The 19,329-nt window shown below is 41.7% G+C and overlaps 1 protein-coding gene and 1 pseudogene across 1 annotated transcript; one reads left to right on the top strand and one right to left on the bottom strand.

The window, feature by feature from the left end:
* Window positions 1–3,461, bottom strand: part of LOC137576409 (uncharacterized) — a 46,116-nt pseudogene extending 42,655 nt beyond the window's left edge.
* Window positions 3,462–4,577: 1,116 nt separating this feature from the next.
* On the top strand, window positions 4,578–13,789 carry LOC137576481 (ice-structuring glycoprotein-like). The gene is made up of 2 exons (XM_068289667.1): window positions 4,578–4,830; window positions 13,356–13,789. Exons 1-2 carry the CDS (start codon window positions 4,578–4,580, stop codon window positions 13,787–13,789), a joined length of 687 nt encoding a protein of 228 aa, XP_068145768.1.
* Window positions 13,790–19,329: the final 5,540 nt, after the last annotated feature.

Genomic DNA, 19,329 nt, shown 5'->3' on the forward strand with positions numbered 1-19,329 from the left:
TTTTTGTTTGTGCCTGCCGAAGTATCCACATTCTTAATAACTACGAAATCCCCCTCCTCAAAACTAACGGCAGGGAGGTGATGCTTCGAATAATATTCCGAATTATATTCTTGGGACTTAACAATGTTACGGAAGGCTAATCTCCGGACGTCTACCTTTGAGGCATCAACCTCCTCCGTTCTCTCACCCAACCGTTCGGTTAGTTCATCTACTACCACACCTCGTTGTTCAACACCGAATAGAAGTACGGAAGCGGCAAATTTGGTTGTGGAGTGGACAGAGTTATTCAATGCAAACTCTATGTTCGGCAGTTGTTGGACCCAATCTGCGTGGTCCACAGGTTCCGTCAGTTTACCCAACATGGGGCCCAACACACGGTTAACCCGCTCGACTTGGCCGTTGGCCCGGGGTGAGGCAGTGGCATTCAGCACATGAATTATATTATTGGCCTTCAGAAATTCTTCAAACTCGGAGGAAGTAAAGCAGGTACCTCGATCGCTGATGATTCGGCGGGGTCTACTGTAATTACTCAGTATTACGAAATACTGAGATTCTAATGTCTGGCATACTTCACGTGAATTAGTCGTGGCGGCAGGGTACAGCTTCACAAATTTGGTGAAAGCGTCAATGATAACCAGAAGATACTTCTTCTTAGAACGTATGGACGGAAGGGGGCCCAAATGGTCAATATGGACGGTATCAAACGGAAGGGGCACTTTCGGAATACTATGTAGTGTGACACGGTGGTCCGAAGCGGACGCGGAGTAGTAGATACACTTGAGGCAATTTTTAATGTAATTGTTAACATTAGACTTCATACACGGGAACCAGTAATGCTTCTTGATCTGTGCACAACATTTCTCCGTGGCCATATGGCCAAGCTTCTCGTGCACTACTCGTATGACATGATTTATCATTTCGGAAGGGACATAAAGTTGGGGTACACTCGTCGAGGACAGGCGGTACACTACTCCATCTCGCAGTTCGAAATCCATTATCTCATATTTCTCTAACTCATCTCGGAGTTTGACAATCTCAGGGTCCCGGTTCTGGGTTAACTGCAGTTGGAAGTCGAGGTTTATATCGTCAACGTAGGCGGCAGTTTCTATTCTGCTTAGCGCATCAGCATGGGGCATACCAACTCCCGAGCGGTGTACAATCGTGTAGTTATAGTTATCCAACAGCAGGGCCCAGCGAGCAATCTTGGCGGAACAATCGGTCACGATTTTGAACGGGATGAACTTAAGGTATGTCTCAAAACGTTTTAAGGAATACACGATAGCTAACGTCTCTAGCTCATAACTGTGTAGTTTCGATTCAGCGGCGGAGGCCATCTTAGAGAAGTAGGACACTGGGTGTAATTTACCGTCTGTTTGTTTCTGGAGGAGCACTGCTCCGAAACCAATTGAACTAGCATCGCAGTGTAACTCTGTTTCAGACTTCGGGTTGTAAATAGATAACACGGGGGATTCGATCAATTTCAACTTCAGTGTTCGGAAAGCTTCAAGGCATTCCTCGGAGAAGACATAAGGGGTATCTTTTCTTAACAATCGGGACAGCGGACACGCAATCTTAGCGAAACCTGATACAAATCGGCGGAAGTATGAGAATAGGCCTAGGCAACGCTCTAATTCCTTGCCATCCCTTGGAATGGGCAAATCCCGTATCGCCTGAATATGAGCTGGTTTAGGCGTGATCCCGGCGGAATTGGCTAAGTAGCCCAAGTACTCTAGTTCCCTATACGCAAAACGGCATTTCGTCAGCTTCAGGCATAGCCCGTTCACTCTTAACACATACAATATTTCCTTCAGAATCTCAAGGTGGGTTTCAAAGTCATGCGACGCGACTAGAATGTCGTCCATATATATCACCAGTTGACCTCGGTTTATAAATTCCTTAAGGACAAAATAAACGAACCTAGCGAACACGGAAGGGCCATTACAAAGTCCGAAGGGCATGAGTACATATTTAAACTGGCCATCAGGGGTTACAAAGGCAGTATATTTGATTGAGTCTGGGTGCATTTTCACATGGTGGAAACCGTTCTTCAAGTCCAAGATAGTGAAGAATGATTTGCCACCCAGATGTTCAATGCAATCATCTAACAGAGGAATCGGAAAATGATCTCGAACTGTAATTTTGTTCAACGGGCGGTAATCTACACACTTTCTTAGGGTGTTGTCCTTTTTGCGTACAGGGACAATCGCGGCAGCGTAAGGGGAACTACTGTGGCGAATAATGCCAGCTTTCAAGAGATCGTCACAAATCTCACGCACCTCGATGCGTTCGTGGTGCGACAGACGGCGGGGGCGGCAGAAAATCGGAGTTTGGCTAGTCAATTCTATTTTCATCTCATAGTTCATGGGCTTGATTAAATCTGGATCAACTTGTACATACGAAGTGGAAATAATAGACTTAAGGGCTGCGGTTCGCTCTTCCCGTAACGTGGGCTCTATATCAAAGTCTAACTCACTGACAGCAGGGAGCTCAATGGCATTTATCGCCATAAGTGCATCGTTCAGTGTTTCCGAAGGTACAGCAGAAGTTTTCGGAAGGGGAGAATCAGACAACAATTCGGCAGATACAATCTCACTCTCTCTTCCCTATATATGTCAAAGGAATTCAGAACAGCAGTAAGTTTTGGATTTATACATTCAGTCGGTTTATTCATGATTATTAACGATTCTTTTTCATATTTCAGTTCTTTCCGTTTACAGAGTCTAATATTAATTTTATACAGAAGATCTCTACCTATAATCATCGGCAGTTCGGTTACTGAGTTCGTCAGGACTTCAAACGTATGTATTGTCTGTGTGTTGCGGAGGCGAACCCTACACTGGACTTGGCCTAAGGACAGAAGTTGGCTATTTCCTAAACCACGGCAGTTCAATGACTTCAGATTGACGGATAAAACTCTTTGGACTGCCCGAATCAAGGAGAGAAAACATATCTATAAATATTCTATCTTGCACTTCATCACAAACAAAAGCAACACTCACCAGTTGTAAATGGTCTAGTCGATCTCCTGCTTCATCAGCGGCGGCGGCAGCAGTGATATTGGTGGCATTTCCAATTCGAGACGGGCAGTTTTTGTAGCTGTGGCCCACTATGTCACACTTGAAACATGAATTCGGAGGTCTCATTGGTTTCGGGCATTGACTCTTGTAATGCCCCTATTCTGAGCAGTTGAAGCATCTGGTCTCACTCGTGACGGTGCCTGACGATTTGTTTCCAGGCGCCACGGCAGTTGTTGTTGGCTGCGCCTTCACGCTATTGCTTTGTCTGGAGGCAGCGGCCTGCATACGGAGGCGCTCGTAGCGTTCCAGTAGGGGCTTCAGTTCAGCCACCGTCCGAGCTGAGTACAGCATGCCGACTCGAGTAGAGTTGTCCCGCAATCCATCAATGATTAGGTCGACCAGCTCGTTCTCCGGAATCGGAGCATTCATGGCAATCTCCTGCATCTCGATTGCGAATCTTCAATATCCCTCGCCTGCCTTGATGCGCCGGCCACGCAGAGCGTGGTACACTTCCTCGATGCTACACGAGCGTCCAAATTCTCGCAAGAGGATTGCCTTCAATTCTTCGTAGCTGTGCACCGATACCGTGCGCAGCAGCACCGCCGCCGTACCTTCCAGCATGCGACCGCATGCGACCAAACGTAGGCGGTCGTGCAACTGCAGAATTTCAAATGCGTCTTCCAGATCGTTCAGCCATTTCTTCACATCGTATGCGGTATCCGCTGAAAATCGAGCCACCATGCTCTCAATGACACTCACGTCACTGACTTGTTGCCTCGGTGCTTGGAATTCGTCAATCCCCTGCTGCAGTTTGAGGATTTGATGCTGTAGCAACTCATGTTGTCTCTGCAGCGTCACCAGTTGCTCATCCAGGCTTGGGGATGCGGAAGTGGCCGGTGTGATGGCGGCCGCGGCAGTCGATACGGAGGGCACTAAAGCGGGCATCTCTTCCCATGGGTCCGCGTCGGGACCAGTGACGGGGGCGGCGAGCGAGGCCGCATCCCGCATGGCAGACATATAGTCGGCGGGCACAGCATCCGCAGGTACAGTGGATGTGGCAGCGGCGGCAGGTACCGTAATGGATGCGCCGGCAGCGGCGGCGGGTACAGCAGTGGCAGCGGGTGCAGCAGCGGCAGCGGTGGTGGGTACAGCAGTGGCAGCGGGTACAGCAGTGGCAGCGGGTGCAGAGGCGGCAGCGGGTGCAGCGGCGGCGGGTACAGCAGTGGCAGCGGGTGCAGCGGCGGCAGTCTGCAGAGGTGGCCTGTAAGCGGCGGACACCGCAGCGGTGGGTACAGCAGGGGCGGGTGCGGCGGCAGCGGTGACAGCGGGGCGAATATAGCCGCAGCGGGGCCGGCAGGGGCGAGTATGGCGGCAGTTGGCCCAGCAGGGGCAAGCATGTCAGCAGTTGGCCCAGCATGAGCGAGTATGGCAGCAGTTGGCCCAGCAGGGGCGGTTGCGTCAGCGGCGGGCCCGGCAGGGGCGAATGTGGCATCAGTTAGCCCAACAGGGGCTCGTATGGCGGCAGTTGGCCCAGCAGCGGCGGGCCCGGCAGGGGCGAGCATGTCAGCAGTTGGCCCAGCAGCGGCGGGCCCGGCAGGGGCGAGCGGGTCAGCAGTTGGCACAGCGGCTCTCGGTACTGCAGCGGCAGCCGCAGCAGCGGCGGCTCCAGTGGCCGCCGGTACTGCAGCGGTAGTCACAGCAGTGGGTGCACCAGCAGCGGTGTGCGTGGAGGCGGCCATCCTAGATGTGGAACGTGTGGCCTGCCGTGTCCCGAAATATTTATCCTTTCGGGTGGTCATCCCACTTCTGAGTTGTAAACACCTAATTATTGGGTAAAAATGATAACGATTAATTTGTATTTCTCGGATTAAATCTTTGGTTTTCTGCGCAGATGCAACTTGCTCGTTGCGTCGCCGGAAGAGAAGAGAGACGCCGTCTCTCAACCTATCGAGGACTTATCGCTAACAATCGATACTTAGTACTAACAATCGATACTTATCACTAACAATCGATACTTATCACTAACAATCGATACTACAATACTGGTTTTCGGTATATACATGAGCATTTAACAGACTTTGTAAATAATTGGAATCTTACAATATATATTATTTTTTTTCAGATTAATTTTTTATTTTGAAAATTGGTACATATTTTTTTTTGATAATTTTTTTTTTTATTGCAGTTACAATAATTGATGCATATGTTATTTAGATCTTGTCAAGATCATTAGCATGGCTTAAGGCTCTTTTTGTTACACATTTATTGTGTAATTCATATGCTTTGGATAACACATATGCGCTCAATATTACTACAATTATTAATAAAAGTGCATTTGTTGGTTTTAAATCGACATTTGATGACTCCATTTTGTTTATTACATTAGCAGTGGGGTCCACTGTCTTGGTATCTATTAACCCCATATTGGGTTAATCAAATATATCATCAAATTTATATATTCTATTGTAAAACATTCAAATTTAAAAAAAGTTTTTTTTTTATTACTATTGTTTGATGTTGAATATTTTGGTTTTTATACTCTTGAAGAGGGTATTATAAAATTGTTTGTAACGCACATGAGAAGCTGAGTCGATATAGCCATGTCCGTCTGTCCGTCCGTCCGTCGGTGCGTATGAGTTTTACTCATCCATCTTAAGAGCTATCGCGATGAAATTTTTTTGGCTTTTTATTACCCGGGTGAGATAAAGTATGAAAATTAAAATAAAAGTTGGAGTAAATGAAATTTACTACAATGATAGTATTGGATATAAAAACTCAGATTCCAAAATTTCAATCCTCAAAATTTCAGCCATTCTGGCTTTTAATTTGTTTGCCACACCGGATTTCTTTCCCATCACTCTACTTACTGTTGTTTTTGTTCTTCTTCATTCTCATTAATTGATGATGCGGATTGCCTACCACACGTAGGCTATTGGCCTGCTTAATGTCCCTCGTAGGTGTAGTTGACGGTCTGCCTCCCACACAAAAATCAAGTCGTTCGAAGTAGCCAGCATAGATTTCACTTTTTTTCGGCACCTCCGCTGTTGTTGCAGTTTTCATTTTTTTTTTTTTATTCTGTTAAAGTATCACCGCATGTATATATGTGACTTTTGTCACGGTCGCCATGTAGAATAATCATCCATTGTTGTATTAAGTTTGAATATTTATATGGGACACAAATATGTCTTTCGCGTTTGAGCTCAGTTTATTCAATGATTCTTAATTCTGATACAATTGTTAACTTAAGCTAAGACCGCGTAGCTGCTTTGCTAGCAATGCAGACAGAGGAGCGTTATGCTTATGTATAAACATATTTATGTATAAATGTATAAATGTTTACATAAAAGTATGTATGTGTATATGCCGCCGCAGCGGGAGAGTGAGAATATATCTTATTGCATATTGGGCCAAAGCGGCCGCGCGTGTTTTATTTGCCGACACCGCAATTGTCCAGCACCATGCACTCATGGATCGTCATGTTACTAAAGAGGCAAATGCACTTGAATGTTGCGCCCATAAATATTGCAACTAGTTGCTACAATATGTTTGTAATGTTATTACTATGTTATTCTAGAACATGCTACACTACAAAAGTAATTACGGGAGAGAGAAGTTGAGCACAAGCACAAAGAGTTAACAACAAATTAAAATAAAAATAAAAACACTACACTAGCGCTGATGGTATGATCGGGGCGATGAGAAGAGCAACTGCAGAAGCAATGACGAGAGAGAAAAAAAAAAAAAAAAAACAGAGAAAATAAAAAAAAATTTATAAAATGCACCAAACACTAATCACGAAAAAAAAAAACTAATTAATTTGGCAAATTATGCAAATAAAACTCAATGGTGACAATCAAACTACACCAGCGAAAGAGTAAACAAACTAAGCACAATTAAAAATTGAGAAAAACAATAAATATGATATACTATATAAAAAACACGACCGTCACGTCAGAGAGTATAGAAGCTTTTTCCGCATTTGTGCACTTTTCTTTAGACCAAAGCTGAAATATATGCATACGTGAAATCACACAAAAATAAGGTTCAAAAGAAGATACAAATAAAAAACAAACAAGCCAAATATTGATACAAACACAAACAGAAATAACAAAAACAACATTACAAGGTCAACATCACAAAGACAAAATTGCAAAAACACAGGAAGAGCAGCTGCTCTTCGATTGCGTTGCATTTTTGAGCTTGAATTACAATAAGACAACTTAAAATTACACTGTGAGTTTTTTTTCCAAAAAAAAAAAGAAAAATACATGGCAAAATTTGATGTTTTTACCCTATTTCGGGTCCTGCGAATCGAACTGCATCATTAATTTTTTAAGTTTATTTATTTATTTATAATAAAGTTAATAATAATTAAAATTATTGCTAACTTATGAACTAAAGTGCTGGCAGCTAAGGCCTTCGGCTATGTAGACTTGGCTACCGAATCGGCAAGTTCGTTCCCTTCAATGCCACAATGGCTGGGGATCCAAAGAAGTTTTATTTTGAGTGCAGATTTGGTAAGCAGATTCCTAATTAATGTTGGATAAAAGTTGTTGTTGTTAATGTTCCCGATAGATTTTATAGATGAGAGAGAATCCAAACAAATAAGAAAGTTACCTTTTCTACTTTGAATTAGTTTAATTGCATCAAGAATGGCTATAGTTTCGGCTGATAGTATTGATGTGAAGTGCGGTAATATACCTCTTTGTAAGGTTTGATGATATTTTATATATTTTAGTTTTGTTACTTTGCTTAATATGTTTGTAGAGTGGTGAATTTGAACTGTTAAGTAATGTTTTGTATGTTTTGGCTGTAGTAAGGTCTCTCTGTTGTTCTATTGTGGGTATATTTGATTCGAAAAGTAAGTTTGATATAGGTGTTGATCGTAGGGCGCCAAGTGATGTGCGTATTGCTGCGTTAAACAAAGATTTAAGCTTGTTGAGCGTTGATTTTGGTGCGTGCCCGTAGATGAATATTGCGTAGTCTATTTTAGAAATCAATATAGATTTTGTTATGTTGATCAGTGTGTGTGTGTTGCAGTTGAATTTGGGACTTGCTAGGCATTTTATGATATTGAGTTTATTATGTAGTGTTGGTAGGATATGCTTTATGTGTGAGTCCCATCTGTATTTGTTGTTAATTGTTAGTCCTAAGATTTTAAGTTCGAAGACTAGGGAGATTTGGATGCGTTTGCATGATATGCTGAAGACACAGTTTTGTTTTCGGCAAATATGAAGATGTTGGCATTTTTCTAGTGATAATACTGCTCCTGAATATAAGCACCATTCCTGAATATTTAAGAAGAGGTTGTCCAGATTGAGCGTTAGGTTTTTTTGTTTATTGAGGGGGATAATTAGGAAGAAATCATCTGCATAGGCACTGAATTCTATTTCTTTTTGCAGACTGATGGTGTTTGCTAATTTATTATAAGCAATAAGGAAAAGGATGACCGAAATTGGTGATCCTTGGGGAATGCCGTTAAAGAGTGGGTAAGGACAACTAATTACGTTTTTAAGTTTGGTTTGAATTTTCCTCTTGGACATGAAGTTACGGTCGAAGTTTATGATTTTTGGGCCTACTTTCCAGTTAATTAGCTGGTCGACAATAGTGTGCACTCCTACTCTATCGAAAGCCTTTGAAAAGTCAAGGGCGATGATAGAGGTGTGCTTTTTGGTTCTCAAGGATTTGGTTATCAAATGATCTGCAAGAAGCAGACCGTCTGAAACCGATTTGCCTTGTTTAAACCCTGATTGGTTGTGGTGAATGAGATTGTTTTTTGCTACAAACCACCAAAGCCGTTTGGCTATGATTTTTTTCAATGTTTTTGATAAACAGCAGTTCAGTGAGATTGGTCTTTGACTGGTTATTACCGTTTTGTTTGAGTTAGGTTTTAGGATAGGAATGACTAGGCTAGTTTTGTAAGCTTGAGGAATAAAGTTGTTGAAAATATTGTTGAAATGGTCTGTGATTCTGGTTTTTATTGAGTAAGAGGTGTTTTTAATCATAGGGTAAGATATACGGTTTAGGCCTGGCGTTGTTCCTTTAAGGGAGTGTAGTGCAGATAGGAGTTCTATCTGTGTAATATCTGATTCAATTGTTTGGGCTGAAGAGATGGGTGTGTAGTTTATTGGTTTTTCTGAATATTTATTTCGAGTAAAGTTTACGTTAAAGCTTTCGTCCTTCGATTGGTTGGACCAATGTTGAGCGAAGGCGTGGGCTATAGAGGTTGTATCTGTCGTTAGTATGTTTGTGACTGCGATGCAGTGAATACTTTTTGTTGGGTTAAGTCCACAAAATCGACGTATGTTAGTCCAAATTTTTTCGGGGGGCGTGTTGGGATTAATTGTCGAGGTGAAATCTGTTGTGGAGTTGATTTTTGAAATTTTGAGCTCCCTTCGAAAGAGCGCGTTGGCCCGTTTGTATTTTAACAGATTGCCGACATTGCTATAGCGTTTAAATTCCTGCCAAGTTTTGAATTTCTGTGCCCGAAGCTTACTCAAGGTTTTGTTCCACCAAGGAGTGTTCTTGGTGAAATGCTGTGGGGATGTTTGTGGTATAGTGTGATGGGCAGATTGTAAAATTATTTTTCTTATGTTTGCTGATTCTTTATTGATGTTTGGGCTTTTAGGAATGTGCTGGTTTGTACTGTCAGTAAGATTAGTAAATAATGTCCAGTCAGCTTCTTTTATTTTAAAAAATGTTCGAGAAAAATTGGGTGGGTGTTGTTCTCAGAATAAAGAGATTAGGATTGGGAAATGATCGCTCCCATGAAGGTCGTCAATGGTTTTCCAATTGGTAAAGGGAGTGAGTTGGGGAGAGCAAAGGGATAGGTCTATGTGGGTAAATGTGTTGTAAGTGGAGAAGTGTGTTGGGGAGCCGTCGTTGAGTATTGTAAGGTTTGCGTTTTGGAAAAATTTGGCTAGAATTCTGCCTATTCTGTTATCTTGAGGTGATCCCCAGCTGTGATGCCAGCTGTTAAAGTCACCTAGGATAATTTGGTTGGTATTTAAGGTTTCAATTTTGTCGTGTAGGCATTTAAGTGAAAAGGTCTTATTAGAAGGGATATATATATATGAAATGTTAATCTTTGTTTTTGATATGATTTCTACCGCAAGTGTTTCGAAATGGGCGGCTTGGTTTATTAAAGTGTGTTGGATGGATTTGTGAATCAGTATGGCTACACCGCCAAATCTGTTATGAGCTAAATTGGTATAAATTTGGTAGTTTATTGGGACGGGAATTATGATGTGTGTGTTATTGTGGTGTGTTTCTTGGAGGCATATGATTTGTGGGGAATATTTTGTAATTATGATTCATTACAGTGTTTTATATAACCTTTTATGTTCCATTGGATTATATTTAGCATTAGGGAAAGGGATTAAGTGTTACTTTAAATTTTAAATTAGAATATCTGTTAGATATGTGATTTTAATTAAGTAGATTCGCTATCTCTGTTGTTTGTTCGTGGTTTCTTGTTGGGTTTGGTTTTGCTTGTTAATTTGGTTCTTGCTGTTTGAGGAATGTGGGACATTTGCGATCGAGTGGGCTGATTTCAGGATTGTTGCTGCAGTTCATACAATTTGGTGGGTTTTGGTAAAGTTCTCCTTCGATGGTATGCTTTTGTCCTGAGCAGTTTTTGCAAGTTTCAGTGATATTTTTGCAGATGGTTGTCGGGTGTCCAAAGCGAAGGCCTTTTTTTGCATCGTAGCGGCAGTGGAATATAGGGCCGAACGCGAACAGATTCGTAGCCAATTTTAATTGACTCTGGTAGTTTGTGTGTTGCAAACGTTAGTGTGATAAGTCCAGTTTCTATTAATGTTTTGGTGCTGCTGTCGTTGTTTGTTGTGTTGTTGTTTGGTTGGCGTTTTAAGATTTTCCTTACTTCGCTTACGTTCTGTGCTTTGAGTTCTTGTTGGATTTCGGCTTCACTTATGTTACGCAGTTCATTGCAGTATATGACTCCTTTAGTAAAGTTAAGTGTTTTGTGTTCTGTTGCTGTAATTTCCATGTTTGCCATTTGAGTAAGTTTAAGTAGTTTTAAGGCTTGCAATTTGTCTTTGGTTTTGATGAGAAGGCATCCGTCTCTTGTTTTTTTACATGTTTCGACTTCTCCTCCGCACGTATAGTCTATGGTTTTTTTGATAATAAATACGGTGATACGTTTTCTAATGAGTTGTTGTCGTTTCGTTTTAAGACAATATATTTCGGTTCGCCTAGTTTTGTGTTGCTGTATATTGAGTTCGATGAACTTCGATCGGGCCACTATATCATAGAGTTCTAGAAGAAACATAGATGAAGAAATTGAAGTATCTCTATGAAATTTACTAATATGATAATTTGGGATATAAAAATCAGATCTGATAAATAGAACACAAGTTACACTCAATATTGCTGGAAGTCCACACAGCATCTGACCACACGCATACACACACAGACGCTACGCTACATAAACTGTACGTGTATGCGTGCCAATCGCAGCGTGCAGCATGGGGAAGAAGAAGAAATGGAAATTATATTTGGAAGGGTTTGTCTGTGAATTGATACAGAAAAAAATTCGGAACAAGCAAAAATATTATGGTCAAGGACTGCAAGGGTATATAAACTTCAGCAGCCGAAGTTAGCTTCTTTGATATTTTGAACAAACTTTCTTCAGCAAAGTTTCTTACAATTGAAAGGGCTACAAATGTTGGAAAGGCATCCAGCCTCTAAATCCATTCGTGACCCAATTTTTTTTAGGTTTTCTTTCTCGCATTTTGCTAAAATTGAAATTTTTCAATTCGAAGCTTGATCATAATATGAGAACTTATTTTGCTCAATGGCAGCAAAAGAGACACCAAACCCAACTAATTTACGATTTATAATATAACCATTTAATCAAATTGATTTTTTTTTACATATGTATGTTAACAAAGTTAAACTAAATGTATTTCTTTAGTTTTTGAAAAATATTTATACAGTCGGTTTAATAACTGCATATTATTTGTTTGACAACAATATTAGTCAAGGAAGTAGCCAGGATTCAGCACGGTGGGAGTGGTGCACTTAAATCTATTCACTTAATCGGAGCAGCATTAACGATGAATATATTTCACGTAATAATTAATGAAGACATACTACACTCCACCAATATAAGCATATGGTTTTGTAAGATGTGATTTATTTATGAACTATCGTTATGATTGATTAATGTTAAATATTTATCGCTGTCAGTTTTTTATGTATCGATTGTTAGTATTTAGTTAGTAATACTAACTAGAGAGCTGCTCGGCTTCACTCAATACATATAAAGAAATGAATGGACTCGAATTGAATTGAATTGAGTGAGTGCTTGCTAACACTGGAGTGAATGTGTGTGAGTGTGAATGTATATTGCTTCTCATAACTCACAGCATCCAACGAAAAAAGTTCGAATGAATGAAGTATAAAACCGAATGAAAAATTTGGCTAACACAATTCGAATTCATTCGAGTTATAGCTTACAAATTTTATACAGTCATTCCGTTTGTGTCGCTGAAAAGATTTTGACCCATTGGCTTGGTGGAATTTGCATGCAAATTTTTTTCCTCTGCTTTATAAGACAAGTTGCAAAATATTGTGTATTCCAGCGAGCAGCCCAGGTTCGGAGCGAACATTTTCCAACGCTAGAAATTTGATTTCAGAAAAGCGTTGTCTTATTTCTAGTAACTCAGAAAATATAAATAAAATTATATTCTTGCATTTCAATATAAAATAGAAATAATAAAATAAAATATATGCAAAAAAATAATAACACTTTACATTTCATTGGTTTTTGTCTCTTTCTCTCTTTCTTTTCTATTATACAAATAAATGAAATGAAAAACTACTTGGCAACTCGAATCCATTCGAAACCAACTCACTTTTTTTACCTGTCACAATTCATTCAATTCTCTTTTGTGTTTTAGCTTTGTGTGTATGAGTCCTGTGCTAGAGCACTCACTCACTCATACTTTTTCGGCCTCGCACTCGAACTCACTCAACTCATTTTGAGCATTGTCAATTCGAATAAGGTTTTTTGACTACTCATGCAGCTCTCTAGTTAGTATTTCTAAGTATCTATTGTTAGTAATAATTGAGTATGTGAAACCTATCAGAATGTGGCCTAAGGCCACACTGGAAGTAAGCTCCTTTTTCTTCCGGTGACGCTGAACCAAGTTAGACGCATTAGCTGCGTTAAAAAATAAACCTTTCGACATCCGCGAATCGGATATCGTTTCACATAAATAGTTCGCATTTTATATCTCAGAAGTAGGATGACCACTCAGAAATATACATATTTCTGTACACGCCACCAATTTTGACAATTTTTAATCATTTCAGGGAAAATTGCCCTGACCAGCTCCACAATGGGAATCACCAAAGAGAAAATGACCAGAGCTCTGCGCGCAAGCGGAGTTGAGGTGCCGCCGTCTGCCACACCGCCACACGAGACAGCGAAGAATGGCGCTGTCGTCGCCTGCCGCCAAACCTGGTGTAATTTCATCGGCTGGGACTCAGGCCACATGCCCGCTTCCACACCCGTTGACACCGTCACTGTGTCCGCCACTGCCGTGCCCGCTGCTGTGTCCGCCGCTGCAGTACCTGCTGCTGCTGTACCCGCCGCTGCCGTGCCGACTGCTGTGCCCGCCGCTTACATGTCCGCCGCTTACAGGCCTGCTGCTGCCCTGCCTACTGTACTGCATAGCGCCATGCATGCTGCTGCCTCGTTTGCCGCACCCGTTACTGACTCTGACGTTCCCTTTTCCGCGGACTAATGGAAAGACATGCCTGCGTAGTGCCCTCCGTGCCGTCTTCCGCTACAGCCATCACGTCTGCTGCTTCCGCCTCCTCCAGCCTGGACAAGCAACTAATAACGCTACGAAAACAGCATGAGTTGCTACAACTGCAGCAGCAGATCCTCAAGCTGCAACAGAGTGTGGACGAACACCGAGACAGCAGGTCAATAATCTGAGCGTTATCGAGAGCATGGTTTCTCGATTCTCTGCCGATACTCCATACGATGTCAAGAAATGGCTGAACGACCTGGAGGATGCGTTCGAGATGCTGCAGTTAAACAACCGTCAACGCCTGTTTGCATGTGGTCGCACGCTGGAGCGTACGGCGGCGGTGTTGCTGCGCACGGTGTCTGTGCACAGCTCCTTCTCCGAGAGTTTGGACGCTCGCGCAGTATTGAAGAGGTGTACCACGATCTGCGTACCCGACGCATTAGGATGCTTGAGATTTGCGATTGAGATGCAGGAGATTGCAATGAATGAATCGATTCCGAAGAACGAGCTCGTCGACCTTATCATCGGCGGACTGCGGGACAACTCTACAAGAGTCGGTATGTCGTACTCAGCTCGTACGGTGGCTGAGCTGAAGCCCCTCCTGCAACGCTACGAGCGCTCCAGTGTAGAGGCTGCCGCCGCCAAGCAACGCATCAGTGTAAAAGTGCAGCCAACGCCAACTGCCTTCTCGTCCGTAAAGAAATCTCCAGGCCCTGACACGAGTGACACCAGATGCTTCAACTGCTCGGGATGGGGGCATTATAAACACCAATGCCCGAAACCGATCAGACCGCCGAATTCCTGTTTTAAGTGTGGCATAGTGGGCCACATCTATAAAAACTGCCCGTCTCGAATGGGAACTGCCGCCGCAGATGCTGATGATGTGGGAGATAGATTAAACCATTTACAACTGGTGAGTGCTGCTTGTGTTTGTGATGAATATAAATTCTCGATTCGGGCAGCCCGAAGATGTTCCTACGCCAATCTGAAGTCCCCCCTCACTGCCGTCTTGGCCCTAGTAGATTAAACTGCCATGGTTTAGGAAATAGCCAACTTCTGTCATTGGGTCAAGTCCAGTGTAATGTTCACCTCCTCAGTACTGAGTCAATACATACGTTTGAAGTTTTGCCGAACAAAGCAGCCGAACTGCCGATGATGCTGCTGATGATACGCGGAGGTCTCCTGTACCAAATTAATATTAGACTTTGTAAACTGAAAGAAAAGAAATATGGAAAAGAATTTATGTTACTTATGAATGAACCGACTGAATATATAAATACGAAACTCTGCTGTTCGGAAGTCATTTGACATATTGAGAAAAGATATAGCGGTACTACCGCACGATAAGAATAGGATTGTATCTGCCGAAGTGTTGTCTGATTCTCCCCTTCTATAAACTTTTGCTGTACCCCCGGAAACACGGAATGATGCACTTATGGCTATAAATGCTATTGAGGTCCCTGCTGTCGATGAGTCAGTGTTCGATATAGAGCCCACTTTACGGAAAGAGCAAGCCACAGACTTAAATTCTACTATTTCCACTGCTTATGTACAGGTTTCTTCAGATTTAGTTAAGCCCGTGAATTATGAGATGAAAATAGAATTGACTAGCCAAACTCCGATTTTCCGCCGTCCCCGCCGTTTGTCGCACCACGAACGCATCGAGGTGCGTGAGATCTGTGATGATCTCTTAAAAGCTGACATTATTCGCCACAGTAGTTCCCCTTACGCTGCTGCGATTGTCCCTGTACGTAATAAGGACAACACCCTAAGAAAGTGTGTGGATTACCGCCCGTTGAAAAAAAATTACTCTTAGGGATCATTTTCCGATTCTCCTGTTGGATGACTGCGTCGAACATCTGCGTGCTAAAACGTTCTTCACTGTCTTGGACTTGAAGAACAGATTCCACCTTGTGTCCCCGATGGTTACTATTTCAGACTCGCAATTTAGATACTTCGACTTCAGAATATCTCGTGAACTATGATTGGCCTTAGGATAGATCCTTATGGCCTTTCTTTCACGTTTCCTGGCGTATCCTGATCTTCTAGGGATGTTATTCACCTCAGAACCTTCAGCTGTGTTTGTGAGATGGTCTTTGCGTACTCGTTGCCTCTAGGACAAATCTCGTGGCCGTTGGCTACAGGATTTTTCCTCAGCGATTGGTATTCGTCAGGATATATTGATCCTGGAATTTCGGCAGTAGGATATATCCTAGTGCATTCCAATGTGCTATAGATCGTCCTGGAGCCGCTTTTCGTCACTCTCTTTATTGTTTGGGCACGGTGTTCTGGTCCTATTCGAAGGATTTATTTGTTGTCTGATAACTTGAAAGGTTACTCGTAAGGCCTTTTCAGTTATTGTACTTCTCCTCGATTCTTTTCACAGGACTTGCTTTTCACTTGCTGAGCTTTTAAGGTTACTCGTAAGGCCTTAAACTTCTTGGTTGATAACGAATTATTGACTTGATGATTTCCTTGATGGGTGTTGCCTTTATATGGACAGCTCCCACGGCCTCAGGAATTGATTTTTGTAATACAGCTATACAGCTGGTACTTTTCCATCGGCCCTCTGCTTTCACCCACGCATTTACTTGTTGCTATGCGTGGTGAAAGTCCCGCAAATCCTTGGCCCGGATATGTCTACTTTCTTTGCGGCTGCGCGCCCATCCGTTTCTTGTCCTTTTCTCTCTCCCTTGCCTGCATAGTGTCTCGGTCACTCTGCTGGCTTCCGTCCCTTTCTCTCCTTTGCGGCTCGTTCCCATTGGCTGCCCAACTCCTCTCATTAATTTCATAATGCCTTATCTTCTCTGCCGACGCCGCCGTTGCCCGTCGCTTCCCCTGATCCAACAGTAATACCAGCTTTGCTCTTTTCTCCCATATACGAACCTACATATACAAACATACATCTGTACTATAATTAACTTAGTCTGTGATAAGAGCAAGGACCGGATTCTTTTAGGATGAATTAATTGTTAAGACAGACACGTCAGTGTCCATTCATTGTAGTTTTCAGATTGATTCTTTATTCCAAATTATTCTTTTGCTTATTCTTATGCTGCGACTTATGCGACAGCTACAAAAGAGAGGGAGAGTGTCAGTACATACATACATATTGTTGGAGCGCTTGCATCAAAGTGCTTGGTCAGCGTTCACACACTGACCTGGCTCTAGCTCATGTTACGCACACATTGCTTATGTGAATATATGTATCTGCATAGACAAACGTACATACATATATGATCATGCTAAGCTGTAGATTTATGTGAACATGTTTATGTAAATACATCAATGTATATATATAAACATATTCAAGTGCACAATTATATTTTAATGCGTATATGTTTAATTGTTTATTTATTTATTTATTTATCTTAGAGTTAGGACTAATTACAAATTAGTCGGAACTTAGTTACTAAGCGCTAGCTGCTTGGGCCTTCGGCTTGTGTATTTACATATTTACATATTTAGTTTACCTATTTCATTAACCTATTTTATTTATTTATTTACATTTTGTTTGATTAATTATATTTTATAAATTTAAACCTATAGGATGTGGTAGTAGTTTGACTTTTTGAGGTAGTTTATAATCATTAAGAGGTTTGTTGGAGTAGGGTTTGCAAAGATTGATATGGGGCAAACTTGTTCAAAGATTTCTTCCCTAATGTGGGAGGTTGCAGGGCAGTTTTTTAGTACGTGTTCTATGTTTTGGTCGGATGTTGAGTTGCAGTTTGGACAGGGTGTTATGTCGTTCGGGTTGATGTAGTGCTGTTGAGTGAATCTTGTGTGTCCTAATCTAAGTCTTAGAATTTTTATTTGGTCCATCCTTGTTATGTCTCTTTGTAAAGTGTTTTTGAGTCTCCTGTGTGTGTTCGATTGCTGTTTAACTGTTGGTACCATGTGTTGCAGCTATCTATGTTGTTTTTAAGTTTTTGGGATAAGTTATTTTTAAGGAATTTGTTTATATCAGTGCAATTAAAGTTTGGGGTGTAGTGGAGGGGCATATTTATGGTCGATTTGGCGGTTTGGTCGGCAAGTTCGTTACCTTTAATGCCACAGTGGCTGGGGATCCAGAGGAGTTTTATTTTGGTGTAGGTTTTTGTTAAGATGGATCTTATTAAAGTGGGGTACAAATTATTGTTGTTGATGTTGCTTATGGATTTGATAGCTGACAGGGAGTCGGAGCATATTATGAATTTACCTTTCTTGGTTCTTGTTAGCTTTATTGCTTCAAGAATGGCTATTGTTTCTGCGGAGAGGATGGAGGAGTAGTGTGGTAGGATGCCTGTTTTTAGAACTGTTATATCGGTGGTTATGGCGAATGTGTCAGTTTTGTGTTGCAGGGAGCCATCTGTGAATATATATTTGTGTTCTTTGTGTTTGTCTTTATGTTCTAGGAAGATTTTTTGATATATTTCTGGTGATGTGTCAGGTTTATTAAACTTATGTAAGGAAGTGTTGATGGTGGAAGGTGGAAATAGCCATGGAGGTGTGATTGTTTGTCTGTTGGGTGGTGGAAGGTAGGGAATGTTGTGGTCTTTGCAAAGCGTAATGATTTTTTCTAGTGTGGATTTTAGTTTCTTATTAGTTTGATTTTTTATTTGAATGGTGAATTTATGGATTGGAGAGTTAGCACTGTGGAGGATTGTTTTGTATGTTTTGGCTGTCATGAGGTTTCTTTTTTGCTCTATTGTAGGTAGGTTGGCTTCGAAAAGTAGGTTGGGGATGGGTGTTGAGGGGAGAGCGCCAAGGGCTGTGCGTATTCCAGCATTATATGTTGTTTTTAGTTTGTTTAGTGTAGATCTAGGCGCGTGGCCACAAATGAATATGGCGTAGTCTATTTTGGCCATGAGTGTTGCCTTTGTTATGTTAAGAAGTGTATGGGTGTTGCAGTTAAACTTGGGGCTTGCTAAACATTTTATTATATTCAGTTTGTTGTTAAGGGATGGTTGGATGTGTTTAATGTGTGAGTCCCATCTGTATTTATTGTTTATTGTTAGTCCTAGTATTTTGAGTTGGGTTACTAGGGGGATTGCTATATTGTTGGAGGATAGGGTACAATTGCAGTTTTGTTTCCTGCAAATGTGTAGGTGTTGGCATTTGTTAAGGGATAATGATGCTCCAGAGTATGAGCACCATTCTTGGATGTTTGCAAAAAGGGAATCTAGATTGAATGTTTGTTTTTTTTCTCTATTGAGTGGGACTATAAGGAAGTAATCATCTGCATAGGCACTAAAATGGATTTCTTTTTGTAAGCTGATTATATTGGCAAGTTTGTTGTAGGCAATTAGGAAGAGGATAACTGATATTGGTGAACCTTGGGGAATGCCATTAAGGAGTGGGAAGGGAGAACTGAATGTGTTGTTGATTTTTATTTTAATTTTCCTGTTGGACATAAAGTTTTTAATGAAATTTATAATTTTGGGGCCCAGTTTCCAATCTATTAGTTGGTCAATTATGGAGTGCACTCCGACTCTGTCGAAAGCCTTTGAGAAGTCAAGGGCAATGACAGAACAGTGCTTTTTTTGACG

Source organism: Drosophila tropicalis, unplaced genomic scaffold, assembly GCF_018151085.1.
Source record: "Drosophila tropicalis isolate 14030-0801.00 unplaced genomic scaffold, ASM1815108v1 contig_1002, whole genome shotgun sequence".
NCBI lineage: Eukaryota > Metazoa > Arthropoda > Insecta > Diptera > Drosophilidae > Drosophila > Drosophila tropicalis.